At 47.2% G+C, this 14,880-nt stretch overlaps 1 protein-coding gene across 1 annotated transcript in view; it reads right to left on the bottom strand.

Moving 5' to 3' along the window:
* The window catches only part of NDRG2 (NDRG family member 2), a 44,417-nt gene that overhangs the window by 23,081 nt on the left and 6,456 nt on the right, over positions 1-14,880 (bottom strand). The window contains exons 2-5 of the mRNA XM_048516996.1: positions 11,398-11,471; positions 4,483-4,588; positions 315-435; positions 147-209 (exon numbers count right to left, since the gene is read on the bottom strand). Coding sequence (XP_048372953.1) covers positions 147-209; positions 315-435; positions 4,483-4,588; positions 11,398-11,466 — 359 coding nt within the window. The 5' untranslated portion in view covers positions 11,467-11,471. The remainder of the gene's footprint in view (positions 1-146; positions 210-314; positions 436-4,482; positions 4,589-11,397; positions 11,472-14,880) is intronic.

The following is a 14,880-nucleotide window of genomic DNA, read 5'->3' as shown; positions in this document are numbered from 1 at the left end:
ATCTATGCTGATTTTGCTTTCAGGAGTGATCCAGTCACTTTTGAGATGTTGATGGGAGACCCAAAGTGCCCCTTGCTAGATAATATTCCGCCAATAAACCACAGCACTGCTCATTCCCACCCCCTCTCCATCCCCCCTGGACTTACTTGACGTATTGTAAGATGCAGGGGATCATGTCAGCGAGCTGATCCAGCGAAGGATACTGATACCTAAGCAAAAAAAGCAGAAAGCGGGGGCTGTGTTAGACAGCTGGGCAGCGTCCCCATCACACCCAACCATGAGGGTGGGACGGTAGTGGGGCCTGGAAGGCTCACCCCAGAGGAAAGGCTGGGGCACCCTCCTCCATGCCAGGCGCGTCCACATGGATCACCACGAAGTTCTTTATGATCTCTTGCATGTCCTCAAAGTGGAAGAGGGTGTCGTAGCACGAATGATCTGGGTGGGGACGGGATTAGGGAGACAAAAGAAGGGGGTGTCAGGATAGTGAAGGGCAAGAGGCATGTCGTCAGACTGACAAGGCCCAAAATATATATTTTTGAAGGGACAGCCTTATTTGTCACGAGATGCAGTAGAAGAAGAAGAAGAGAAGAGTTTGGATTTTTATCCCCCCTTTCTCTCCTGCAGGAGACTCAAAGGGGCTTACAATCTCCTTGCCCTTCCCCCCTCACAACAAACACCCTGTGAGGTAGGTGGGGCTGAGAGAGTTCTGAGAAGCTGTGACTAGCCCAAGGTCACCCAGCTGGCATGTGTGGGAGTGTACAGGCGAATCTGAATTCCCCAGATAAGCCTCCACAGCTCAGGCGGCAGAGCTGGGAATCAAACCCGGTTCCTCCAGATTAGATACACGAGCTCTTAACCTCTCACGCCACTGCTGCTCCTAGCGTAGGTGTCAGATTTAAGGTGCCACTGAAGAGCGGCAAACTGTTAAATTCTGCATAATTTTATAAGAGGCCTCTTTTGGTTTTCCTCCCCCAGGTTTCAAAATATCTAGTGGGTTCAGGATGTCAGGACTTGTAAGGAACACCAGTGTCGGGGAGAAAGAGAGCCCTATCTCTTCAGAATGAGGGGACCCTGTCAGAGAGGCAGGCAACTTTCAAAATGGAGTATTATCCACATGAGAAGCGCAAAAGAAAACATAACACCCATTTTAAATTAGAGTTTGACACTGGAACATGTGAGGATAAAAATTTCAAGATCTAAATCCAGGTTTTTGATTAAAGGAGCAAGAAGTGGATCTTAAGCCGAGGAACTACAACCAAAAAGTATGAGGGAGGGTAGAAACTATATGCTTATAGAATTTGAGAGTTATAGGCCAAGTTAGTTTGTTAGATAAATGTAGTCCCCTGTGTAAGAACCCAGCCATTACTGGCCCATGGGATGACATCACATCACAATGTTTACTGGGTGGACCTTTTTTACGGGATGGTTTGCCATTAACCTCCTCAGTCATTAACACTTCACCCCCAGCAAGTTGGGTACTCATTTTACCAACCGGATGGACGGAAGGCTGAGTCAACCTTGAGACGGCTAGCTGAAACTGACTTCTGGCGGGATTGAACTCAGGTCATGAACAGAGCTTTGACTGCAGTACTGCAGCTTACCACTCTGCGCCATGGGGCTCCTTCTTAGTTTATTATAGACGGAAAAGATAGTCTACGTGGCAATCTACAAAGTGTTTTTGTTTTGTTTTATTCTGTTTTGTTTGAGCTCCATGCACAAAAAAAGCAATTCTCAAACAAAAGCCTAATTTGCGATCAGTTACACCAGACAGAGGGCAGAAAGCGACCAGACAATGAAACCAGAACCTAATTCCAGCCAAGAGCTCCAAGGAGTTTGGGTTCCCTATGCAGAAGCCATCAAAGGAAGAAGTAAAAGTAGCCAGCCCCTCCGCAACCATGCTGAGCTGAGAATTCCCTCCCAAGAAGAAGAAGTAGTAGAAGAAGAAGAGTTTGGATTTTTATCCCCCCTTTCCTGTAAGGAGATTCAAAGGGGCTTACAATCTCCTTTCCCTTCCCCCCCCCCCAAGGTGGGTGGGACTGAGAGACCTCCGAAGAACTGTGACTAGCCCAAGGTCACCCAGTTGGCATGTGTTGGAGTGCACAAGCTAATCTGGCTCACCAGATAAGCCACCACAGCTCAAGTGGCAGAGGGGGGAATCAAACTCGGTTCTCCAGAATAGCACTTAACCACTACACCACGTAAGGACATTTCATTGGACATCTACCTCAAACCTGACTTATTGCAAGTCAAACCACCAGATTCAGCACTGTATTCTCAGACCAGCCGGAGCTCTCCAGCGTTTCAGGTAGAAAAGTTTCACATCACCCCACTGTCTGATCCTTTTAACTGCAATGTACCAGGAACTGAACCCGGGCTGCTCGCGTGACAAGCAGACGCTCTACCACGGAGCCGAGGCCCTTGTCTCAAATACTGGCTCTCGTCTTCTGTGAGACCCCCATTTGTGGTTGAAAAGCAGGACAGCAATATCACAACGTTAAACAGAAGCACCGCAAACTGAAATACTCCATGATGTCAGAACATAACCTCTGGTCAAATTCTGCAAGGAAGGCTACCACCATTCTTGCTTTCCATAGGGACAACTGTAGGGCCACATCTGACATTGGTGTAAAATTCTAAAGGTTCCCTCAGCAACATTCCTGAAGCGGATAGAAATCGCAGACACAGCAAACCTTCTGATGGCTGCCTTTCTTCCTCAACAACATTTCTTCCACGATCTCTTTCTTTGAAGTTAAGGCTGATTCCGCATGGGCCCAAAACAGCGGTGTGAAAACGGTATAAACCCTTTTACACTGTTTTCACACTGCTGTTTTTGGCCCATGCGGAATCAGCCTAAGATTCCTTGCGGCTGCCAGCTCCCAGAGAAAAATCACCAGAAGAGACAAAGAGCATCACAGCTATCAAGCGTGATTCAAGAGTGGGCAAGCCAACCCAACTGCTGTCCCATATCTGGAGATTTTACCAGTGTTTTACAGTTTTGCGCCTGCTACTATAAGCTGAAGGAGTTTGGTTTTTTCAGTGTATTGGCGAAGGTTTTCATGGCCGGAATCAACTGGCTGTTTTGGGTTTTCCAGGCTACGTAGATATGGTCAGGTAGTTTGTGCTCCTAACGATTCACCCGCATCTATGGCTGCCACCTTCACCATGACATGACTCTGAAGATGCCAGCCATAAATGTAGGCAATGCCAGACAGCCATAAATGTAGGCAAGAAGATGCCAGCCATAAATGTAGGCAAAATTTTAGAAGCAAAAATGAACAGACCATGGCCACATGGCCTGGAAAACCCACCACATCCAGCTTGGTTTTTGTTTTAAATACAAGTTGAGGTTCTTCGCGTACAGAACGAAAGAGAACAATATGACCAAAAGGACCTTTTTTTTAAAAAAAAATCCGCTTTAGGGGGCCTTTCCCCACTTTCGTCCTTCTCCTCTATGCCGCGCGCTGCTCTCAGCGCGCAGCATCCCAGGTACGCGCCCGGCCGTCCCCACGACCCCGCGCTCTGCGCGGGGCCATCAAAAGGCGCCGTTGAGAAGAGCGCCTGGGATGCTGCGCGCTGAGGGGCGCGACAGCAGCAGCTTCGGGGCGGCTGCGCTGTCGCCGCCCCTCTCAGTGGGGGGTGCCGAGGGACCCCGCGCTACTCTCCTCGAGTAGCGCGGGGCTTAGGGGAAGTGGGGAAAGGCCCAGGCTTTTCTGTTGATAGGTAAGGGATGTATCAGATATCTTAGCAGATTTAGGACCAAACCAGATGTTCCATTTTTTAAAACAAGCCAGCTCTCTGTTGGATGGCAGCAAACTAACTTCCCAAGCACTGCCGAGGTCCATGCTGTGGAGGCAGATGGGCCTCAGCACCCCCCCAGCCCACCCGTTTGCCTGACCTGCAACAGTTGTGGGGGGGTAATCACCCCAGGGCCATTTTGAGTTAGGAAAACAACATTCAGGGGACAGGGTTGAGTCTCTAATTCCAATTTAGTTCCCAGCAGCTGTTGTCTGGGAGGATTCTGAGGGTCGCATTGGAGGAATCCCAACCCCAATTCGTTGGCCCAGAACTTCCAATGCAGCAAAGGTAGGCACGCTCTGGCCAGGCAGACTGGGGCTTGCCTAAAGCCACTTAATTAGAAACACACAATCTAAGCTTCGGTTCTCAGGTGGCCTGCCAAATTTGGTTCTCATTTCTCATGAGAAGGGGGTGGTGGTTTGGTTGTGAGGTGTGGGGTAGAGTGCAGGGGAACGTCCCTGCGTTTCCAGTGGGAGACATACAAGAAATTCACGTGTGGCTGCAGAACTCCCAGCAGCTTCGAAATAAGACATTCTTGGGGTTCTTTCAGAAATACAAGGTCCGTTATGAGTCTGGAGACCCGCCTTGGCAAATTAAGTTCCAAGTTCTCTCTTGGAGCGACAGAGTCGGGGGAAAAACTCCAGTGCCCCCACCCCCCCAGCCAACAAAACGGTGTTCTAGTCTTACGATTTTGTCCAACATCATGGTAAGTGAGGATGGCTGGGCGTTTCGGCTTGGGTGTCCCGTGGATGGTGATTGTTACAATCCCATAGGGTGTTTCCACTTGGTGTTTCTGGGGGGGAAAAAGGAGAGGAAACACATAAGAGCGAATCAAAGCAACGCTGGGATTCCTGGACAGCATATTTGTAAAACAGACCTTCCTAGGGAATGTTAACAGAGCCATACTTCAGTGACATCTTTTGCATGAGTAAATGCCCAGGTTCGATCTTGGCTTTCCCATTTAAGGGACCTCAGAGCGCAGGACTGAGAAAAAAGCTCTCTGGGCAGAGAAACAGCAGAGAAATGGGCTATGTCAAAACCTGGGGCTCAGCCATATCCATTTTGCCCTCGTGCGCAAGGCTGTATATATTGGGTGCTTAAATATAAAATCAAAACTCTACGAGACCAGAACCAGTCACAGCGTTAGCAGAATAAGTGTGGAATTCGACACGAGCAGCATGCCCGCTGTTTTACCACTCCCATGGTACATAATGACTAGTCAGTATTCAAAACAATCACATTCTGTTTGGACTTCTTAAAAAAAATAGAAGTTCATTGTTTATTCTCCTCACTTTTCCTGCCGAGGCCTTCTTGTATGGCACACGAGGGCCTCAATGCGTTCACAAGCAAGCAGAGAGGAAGGGAAGGGCTGAGCGATTTGGCACCTGCTGATATTCCATTCCAGAGCCACAGTGACACAGGTAGGAAAAAGGAGAAGGTGAGGCAAAAGAGACAGCACAGAACACAGGCAGCATAACTGAGAGGCAGAGAATCTGGACTTAACGGTTTCATCGGACAACCATGCCTTTGAAGCCTGGCATGATGCTAGGTAGCTATACCACTTGAAAGCCACCATGCTGAACAGTAAGTCTGGGAAGACAAGGAGCAGCAGTGGCGTAGGAGGTTAAGAGCTCGTGTATCTAATCTGGAGGAACCGGGTTTGATTCCCAGCTCTGCTGCCTGAGCTGTGGAGGCTTATCTGGGGAATTCAGATTCGCCTGTACACTCCCACACACGCCAGCTGGGTGACCTTGGGCTAGTCACAGCTTCTCGGAGCTCTCTCAGCCCCACCTACCTCACAGGGTGTTTGTTGTGAGGGGGGAAGGGCAAGGAGATTGTAAGCCCCTTCGAGTCTCCTGCAGGACAGAAAGGGGGGATATAAATCCAAACTCTTCTTCTTCTTCTAGATATTCTCTCTCAAACTCTGGGGTGGAATTTGAAACTAGCCAGTCAAGTGCTGGACCTTTTGGAAAAGATTTCCACCCTCTCATCTGGCCTTGGGCAAGGCTGGTTTCTCAGTTCCTTATGCAGGAAATAGGCAACGGAGCAACTTAGCTCTTGCTCGGTCAACTGTTGCTGTGCTATCTAACTTTACACATTAGGAAAGAGAAAGGAGACTATGCCCTGCCTAAGAGCAGCCAATGATGTCAGACTTAAGTGGCTACAGGACTGACCTCATTAGCTGCGTGATGAGCAGATATCCACAGGTTCCTCCAGCTTGGAGGTGCAACGAAGTCCCGGGGGGTGGGGTGGGGGGCGCAGTCCTCCTCCTTATATGGCTTTGAGGGCAGCTGCAGAAACCAGGTTCTAAATCTTTTCCCAGCGTGACACTAAGGCCATGCTTCTTTGTCAATGCTTCAGATCAAGATGCTTTTTAAAAAGCATAGAAATTCGGCAGCCCAAAGATGCGACGGCGGGCACAACTTGGTAAATCCCCAGAGCGGGGGCAAAGAAGGTGGCTCTTATAATTCAACCCCAGATCTGGGTAGGCCACCTCACTATCCGAGGGAGAAATTGGCAGATGTCAAATTAGAATAGCGATTAGGCTGTTAGAACTGGGAGAGGAAAAACTGCAGAATTGAAGCCAGCAAACAAGGGAACAGGCTGGGCTGGGAGCCAGGATTCCTGGGCGGGTTGCCACATTTCTTCTGGCAGGGCTTCTGCGCTTTGAACAGTTGCACAACGGGCAGAAATTCGACCAATGTAACTTTTCTCGGTGGGGCAACAGGAGGATCAGCCTATTGGTTGAATTTCTGCCTCTCACATGGGCTGTCAGAGGCATGGGAATGCCACCAGAGGGGTGACAGCTCTAGAGGAGACCCACGCGTACCCTCGAGGCCTCAAATAGCTCCCAGGAAACTCAGAAGTCATCGCACCGAACTCTGTTTACGCTGACTCACTAGACCTCCCCCACAGCATGGGAGACGATCCAGGATTTATCCCCGGATTGCCATCTTCTTCCCTGACAGAGAGGCAGTACCTCTTCAGTTGTCTGATGGACAGGTGTAGCTTTTCCCATCACTATTATTCCAGACCAGGAAAAGCTACACCTGCAGATTTCTGCCTGAGAAATACACTCAGATTCCTGTCTTCTTTCTGCGTCCAGTGATTATAGATGTGGAAGCCTGGGTTGGGAGCAGAGAGATGAGGAACCACCAAGGGCCAACAGGTAGAAGAAGAGTTTGGATTTATACCCTACCCTTCTCTCCTGCAAGGAATCTCAAGGCAGCTTACAAACTCTTTTTCCCTTCCTCTCCCCACAACAGACCCCTTGCGCAGTAGATGGGGCTCAGAGAGTTCTGAGAGGACTGTGACTGGACCAAGGTCACCCAGTAGGCTTAACGAGGGGGGGGGGCAAATCCAGTTCACCAGATGACAGTCTGCCACTCATGTGGAGGAATGGGGAATCAAACCTGGTCCTCCAGATTAAAGTCCACCTGCTCCTAACCACTACACCACTTTTCTGATGGGGAGGGGATTTTCTGCAAGATTAGGGAACCCGTTCTTTTCCGCATGAACAACATGGAAGCTGGGGAAAGAATTACCTGTCCATGTTCCTGCAGAAGTTTGGCGGTTATCAGTTCAGCATCCTAGAACACAGAGAAAGAAAGGGGGGAAAAGACAGACAGAAAGTGCAAGAAGGTGGGAGGTCAATGAGGAAAGTTATCAGGATTGATGAGGTAGTGGGGTGTGTGCATGCTGGAACATAGTAAGCTGCAGTTGCCGTTCTATGCTGAGATTGTTAAAACCTGGGATGGGGGACAAGAAGATCTAGAGCCTGGGAGATCCATGGGGGACAAGCAGATCTAGAGCTTGGGAGATCCATCAGAAGTCTAAGCACACTCCAGGGTCGCAACCTGGTTATCAAACGGGTCATCTGCTCTGTACCAAAGCTTATGAATCGCTCAACAGGGGGACACAGAAGGTTCTCTGGGGGAAAGCAAAGCTATCTCCCTACACATTTTGAATGCGAGAAGCTAGCCATTTGGATTGATAGCCTACTAATAGTGGAAAATGTAGCCCGGATCCAACCTGGGAATGGGCAGGGAAATGTAATTTCTGACAACTCCTCCTTCTTGCGACAGACCTGTTTTCTCCTCATGCCATTCCTGAGGGTCCCGTCCCCCAGAATCAGGGGAGATCTGGCTGCAGTGGATGCGGGAAACAAGGGAAGTTCCATTCTGTTGAGGAAACTGCCTTCCGTTAGAAGAAAATATAGTTTGTATCCAACATCCTGGTCCCAGTGAGTTGCCGCTGATGGATAAGGAGACCTAAACTGCAGCAGCTGTTTTTCCAGATGTCCTAGGACATCCCAGGAACAGGCCCCTCTGACCTCAGGTGATGCTTCAAGATGAGTGGTCCACATCTGGACCTTCTTGCTGGAATGTAAGTGATGGTACCAAGTCACAGCTGACTTCTGGTGACTCCTTAGGGTTTTCAAGGTATGAGACATTCAGAGATGGTTTACCGTTGTCTGCCTCAGCTTGGGCTGAGAGAGTTCTGAGAGAACTGTGACTGGCCCAGGCTCACCCAGCAGGCTTCACATGGAGGAGTTCTCCATATCAGAGTAAGTCACTCTTAACCGCTATGCCACACTGATTCCCCGGAAAGGGCCTCATTTTAAAAAGGGTGCGAACTTCCCTGCGGCATTCTTCAGGGCAGCAGAGCAGACATTCTGTGGAACGCTGTTTCTCTGACAGGGCACCTGAGCCTTTAACAGCTGTGCGACGGACCGAGTGAGATTCAGCAACTGAAACTTCTCACTTTGCTACACCTGATGTTAAAGGCCCAGGAGTCCAGATGAGGGGGAAAAAATTCTACCAGCATGCCTGTCACTGGTGACACACAAGGTGATTAGACTGACATCTAAATGTAGCCCGTAGTTTATTAATAGAGACATCACAAGATCACTGCAGTCAAGTCATTGTATAATATTATAGTTTTACAAAAGGAAAAAGAAAGGGAATTAATGGCTCTGTATTTATGTACATTTGTGAGGCTATGATTGGGTCCAAGATACACATTTTTAATGAATGTTTTAATAAACATGTATCTTCCTATATTTGCTTACATTTAAGCTGTTAACCTCTAGCTCATATGTTTATATTGTCTTAACCTTTTAGGGAAGATAATTTCACTTTGTTTCTTTATCTAGCACAGTTCCAGCCCACCTTTGGACCAAATTGATCCGTTTGCTGTCACAGTAGTAGTGTAATCTTAAACAGGTCTACTCAGATCTATTCAACTAGGCTTACTCTCAGAAAAAAAAGTTCTTAGGAATTGGACTCTAAAGGAGAAGAAACGAAGTGTCTGGATTTATACCCCACCTTTCTTTCCTGTAAGGAGTCTCAAAGCAGCTTACAAACTCCTTTCCCTTCCACTTCTCACAACAGACACCTTGTGAGGGAAGGGGGGCTGAGAGAGAACTGTGACTAGCCCAAGGTCACCCAGCAGGCTTCACGTGGAGGAGCGAGTCTTATCTGGTTCTCCAGATAAGACACTGCCACTCATGTGGAGGACTAGGGAATCAAACTTGGTTCTCCAGATTAGAGTTCACCCGCTCTTAATCACTACACCACACTAGCTCATGAGTGGATTCCGAACAGCATATTTATAATGCACTGCCATCGTTTAATTTTTGCCACTTGCGCTGCAAAGGAACACCAATGTATTTGTGTGTGTGTGTGTGTGTGTGTGCATTTTCAAGTCACAGCTGACATGGTGATCCCATACAGCAGTGGTTCCCAACATGGGGTATACACAGTGGTGGGATCCAAAAATTTTAATAACAGGTTCTGATGGTGGTGGGATGCAAACAGTGGCGCCGCAGCACACACGCACCTCCAGTCCCTATTGGGCAGGGAGGTTGCTTTAGTAACCCCTTCTCGGCACTCAGAAAAAATTAGTAACCACTTCTAGAGAAGTGGTGAGAACTGGTTGGATCCCACCTCTGGGTATACATACCCATTGGGGCATGCTCCAGGGTGTTCAGGGGTACAAGAATAAAATTACATAATCAGTTTGCTATGGTGGGGGTACAATTTTAGGGAAATGAGTTGCCAAGGGGTACACGAGAGAAAAAAGGTTGAGAACCACTGCCGTGGGCTTTTCAAAACAAGAGGCATTCAGAAGCGTTTTCCCATTGCCCCTCGCGGAGGGCAGGGGGACTGAGAGAGTTCCGGGAGAACTGTGACTGGGCTGAGAGAGTCACAGGAGTTCCGGGAGAACTGTGACTGGGCCAGCTTACTGGAAAGACAAAGAAATAAGCTTCCCCTGACCCACTAACAGAGGCCGTCTATGCAAAAAAAACCCCAGCATGCGACAGTTTTCACGCTGGTAAGACAGGATGGCCTGCTGATAGCTATAGATCAAGCGGCTTTTCAAAGAGCGGCGACGGATTGTTGGTTGAAAACTTGGCAGCCTTCTCGCCGGGAAAATGCCGGCGTTTGATTCGACTTAAGCAGCCTTGTTAAAAATCTCTCTGATCAACTGCGGCCAAATTTAGATATCGATCTAAGCACTGCTTGTTGACAGCTGAGTCTTCCTGGGTGGGGGCTAGATATGAGGCGCCAAATGGCAGGCGCTACAGAGCCTGACTCTCCTGATGGTTCAAAAAGGGAAAAAAAAAAGGAGGCATCAGTTAGGAAGTGTCTTGGACCCTGCAAAGCAGTCCCTACCAGGCAGCAGTGGTGCATTAGGAGGTTAAGAACAAATTATTATCTAATCTGGAGGAACCGGGTTTGATTCCCAGCTCTGCCAGCTTGAAATAATGGAGGCTTATCTGGGGAATTCAGATTAGCCTGTACACTCCCACACACGCCAGCTGGGTGACCTTGGGCTAGTCACAGCTTCTCGGAGCTCTCTCAGCCCCGCCTACCTCACAGGGTGTTTGTTGTGAGGGGGGAAGGGCAAGGAGATTGTCAGCCCCTTTGAGTCTCCTGCAGGAGAGAAAGGGGGGATATAAATCCAAACTCTTCTTCTTCTTCTCTTCTTCTTCTTCTTCTACATAGCTTGCAGCTCGGTGCAGAACGCCCTTTGCAAGTTCTAAGGAAAGTGGATCATTGGCAGACCATTTATGTTGAAAATCTCACGATCACGTTGAAAAACTCATGATCAGTCACCCCTAGGGCCTCCAACTCTGGGTTAGGAAATTCCTGAAGATTTGGGGATGAAGTCTGGAAAGTCCTGAGTTTGGGAAGGGTGGGACTTCAGCAAGGTATATAATGCCATTGTTTACATCCTCCAGTGCAGCCATTTTTTCCAGGGGGAAACTGATCTTCATGGGTGGGGGATTAGTTGTAATTCTGGGAGATCTCCAGTCCCCACCTGGAGGCTGGCAACCCTAGACACCCAGCTAAAAGGCTCTCCATTGAAGGAGCCGAGAAAGTCCTGTGTCTTAAGGCTGCTCCAAGTTGCCGCTAGACAAATATCACGCTAGAAGGGATGAAGGAGCTGATGCAATACGGCAGCTTCCAATGCAACCCACTTTAGATGGAAAAGAGGGAGGGAAATTAGGAGAAGTGGAAAACCTGAGGGACACTGGTGGGAAGTAGGAAGAAAAGGGACAAAGAGAAACTGGAGGAATCATATCCTTTTGCTGACCTTGCCCGGATCAGGGGCCCGGAGAAGTGGCTTCTCTTCCGTTATCTGTACCTCTTTGAGTTCCGTCATGGCACCTGGAGCAAAAGATGCAAACATCAAGCTCCACGTTTGCTGGTGGCTTTCTGAAATCTGATACACCACAGATTAGGAATGGGGTTCCATTTCCAATCAATCCTGAAAGGTTAGTTGGTTTCAGCCAGCTTTTTCAAGCAGTCCCCACCCATTTCACCACCAGACTGCAATCTTCATGTCATAACTTTGCCCATTCAGGTCCCACGATCTCCAGAACAGTCTTTTTTTTGGGGGGAGGGGTCAAAGAGGACTTTCCTGCTATTTCCACAGTAGAAAAGCAGGCTAGATCCAATCTGCCATGTGCTATCAGCCTGTTTGAACATTTGTCACTGGATGAGTACATTAGGTGACCAAGGAGCCCCCATGAAAGCTAAAAATCACAAATAGAATTTTATAGCCTTTTCCATACAATCCTTTCTAGAGGCATCAGTTCAGATATTCAGTTGCCAGCTCTAGAGTCCAGGTAATCAAATGAAGTGTATACGGGCCTTACATCTAAGGCACAGGTGACAAACTCGCGGCCGTACAGATATTATGGACTATGTTATGATGCAGCAGGGGATGATGGGAACTGTAGTTTATAACATCTGGAGGGCAGCGAGTTTGACACCTATAATCTAAGCACTATCCATGACCAAATGTGCTTTCACTTCTAAGTTCCTTGCCCACTCTGAACACAGGGCCAAAGTAGACCACAATATGTTTATTACCAAGAGCCTACTTTAAAGGTTTCTACAAATAGCCAAATTAAAGGTTTTGAATTACAGGTGCTGACATTTCTAGAGGTAGTTCTCAAGGAATAGGCAAAGAGTTACCCTTTTCCTGTAAAAGTATCTGGTTCCTTTCTAAGGATCTTCAACAATTTGTTTTTAATGTCATAACCTTTGCAAGGTTAATCTTTGCTAGACATTGAAAAGGAATATAACTTCAAATATGGAGGAGTGGTTGAAGAAACTAAAGGAATGTATACATTGAATAAACCAACCTCTATGTTGGTTGCATGCTAAAAGTTAGATGAATTTATTAGATTCAGGTTTATTTATTTACGGTCATAAACCAATCGTAAACCATGGAATTAAAAAACACAAGTTTCAGAATAATAAAATGGAGGACATTCCAAGGAAACCATAAAATCGTTACGTGCTTATCATTTGCTATTAAAAAGGTAAATATTACACCAGTAAAATGTAAGGCCCCTTCCGCACACACAAAATAATGTGTTTTCAAACCACTTTCACAACTGTTTGCAAGTGGATTTTGCTATTCCGCACAGTTTCAAAGAGCACTGAAAGCAGTTTGAAAGTGCATTATTCTGCATGTGCGGAATGAGCCTAAAGGTTTTTAAATGCTATATGACCACACTTGAGATAAACAGAATGTTATTCTGACTGGCATGATGAAATGAACTTAATTACCTCCAAATTATTTGTTTGTAGAATTGAAGATAAATTTGTAAAGCATTCAACTGTTTTGCTGAATAAAATTATAATGAAGCAAAAACAAGTACAGAAAAAAAGACAAATAACCAGTTTTAAGCACTTGTGAAAAAAATAGCCAAAGCCTACATACCACTACTACAATTTGTCATTCATACATTTTTGTCAACATTTGTGGCTGAGCCAACATCAACCCTGCGAGGGAAGACACTCTCATTTTACAGTGATACAGACAAAAATGTCAGCTTCTGAAGGTCAGACAGGAACTAAAAATTATTTTCATGATTTTTCTTCTTTGGCTGATAGTATTTAATAAACAGAGGATGTCCTTCTCCGGTGTATTTTATTTGTTTCCCCTTCTCTTGTCAGGGTAATTAATTTTAATTAAATTTATAACAAAACGCACTAAATGCTAAATTTTCGTTAGTCAACTTTTGTGAGCTAAACATCCGGAAAAACACACTTCAGATTACTTTCACCTCATTTGTGCATTTGATGGCACACTTGCTGTTTTGGGTTGTTTATGGATTGGAATTGGTTCAGCACAAACTCTATGGCTGCTTTTGGGGAGCGGGGTGTCCCCAAAGAAGAAATCCATCTCCCATTGAACAGGGTAGAGAGAATGGGTGCCTCAAGGCAGCACAATGAGAGATGTGGAAAGCCCAGGGCTTGTCCACCCAAATCCTTTGCTTATGTAACTTTTCAATAGCTATTCCTTGGCAGGGGGCCAGGCCTTGCCCGACAGCACAAGTAAACAACACACAGTTTAGTCCAAAAAGGGTGGGGGGGAGATGAAACCGCTTGGGAGGTGGTGTGACCCCGACGCTAGTGTGAATGCCACTTGCTCTGGCATAAACGGCATTTAAGCTGGTGCTGGGTCATTTACACCAGTGGTGGGTAGCGGCACAGCAACACCTGGGCACCAGTGCAGCTGTGGTGGCAGCGCTCCTTGAGTGTGCGAGCCGGTGCCAAAGGGGGATGTGGTCAGCTTTCCTGAGTCCTTTGGGCCTGGGAACTCCCCCATTTTCTGGCACAAACTTATGCCAGTTGAAGTGGGGGCACAGCTATCCTTCCCTCTGGATTGCACTGACAGTGGTTTGGGGCATCAATACTTCAGGGAAGAGGGGTATTTGCACTAGCAAAACACTACTCAGTGTGGGTCAGGGTACACCACTCAGATTAGCCTCGTGTGTACGTTGGGAAATGTTTGTATCCCACAACTGTCTGCAACATTTCAAGCAATCGAGGCGGGGGGTACGTTTCCCAGTTAGCACAACAACAGAACTGTTTGGCAGGGCTGTGTAGCTGGCTTCCCTCACTGATGGAGGCTGCCTTCCAGGTGGGGCTTCTGAGAAACGAAGGGAAGAGATCAGTCATTTTCTGAGAAGCAACACGACATTCCATCCAGCCCTTTGCCAAGCTCAAGAGCCTTCTAGTGTTTGCATTAGAAACTTGATAAGAACAGTTATTCTTTTCTTCACATTTATTTCGCTCTGAAGCTTTTACTGCACCTACCGTCCTTAAATAAATAAGCGATCCTTTAACTTTTCCCTTTCCCACACGAAACACCCTGCCAAGGTCACAACCGTAGCAGGGAAAAGGTGCCCCCGCCCAGATTTTAAACATTAGAGAATTGCAGCGTTGGAAAAAATCTAGAGGGAATCTTGGTTTGGCAAAGATAGGCCAGGTCACATGGTTGGAGCTTGGCACTCTGCAACTTTTTGGGAGGCGGGCATCAATCACTACCGGTGACTTCCAACCAGATATTTCCCCCGTTCATAAAACAGCCAAAATAAGATAAAATTCTAACAGGCCCTTAAAGATTAACCACATTTCTTCCAATATGAACTTCCATGAGTCACAGTGCACTTCCTCAGAAATGTTGAAGCGAGCTAAAAACAGCTAGTCAGGTTTTACACAAAAGCTGTAACATCATACTTTTTATAAGGCAGTTGAACAAAACAGTTTTCAGATG

Source organism: Sphaerodactylus townsendi, linkage group LG15, assembly GCF_021028975.2.
Source record: "Sphaerodactylus townsendi isolate TG3544 linkage group LG15, MPM_Stown_v2.3, whole genome shotgun sequence".
Classification (NCBI taxonomy): Eukaryota; Metazoa; Chordata; class Lepidosauria; order Squamata; family Sphaerodactylidae; genus Sphaerodactylus; species Sphaerodactylus townsendi.
The sequence above is the reverse complement of the archived record's forward strand: the minus strand, read 5'-3'. Positions and strand labels throughout refer to the sequence as shown.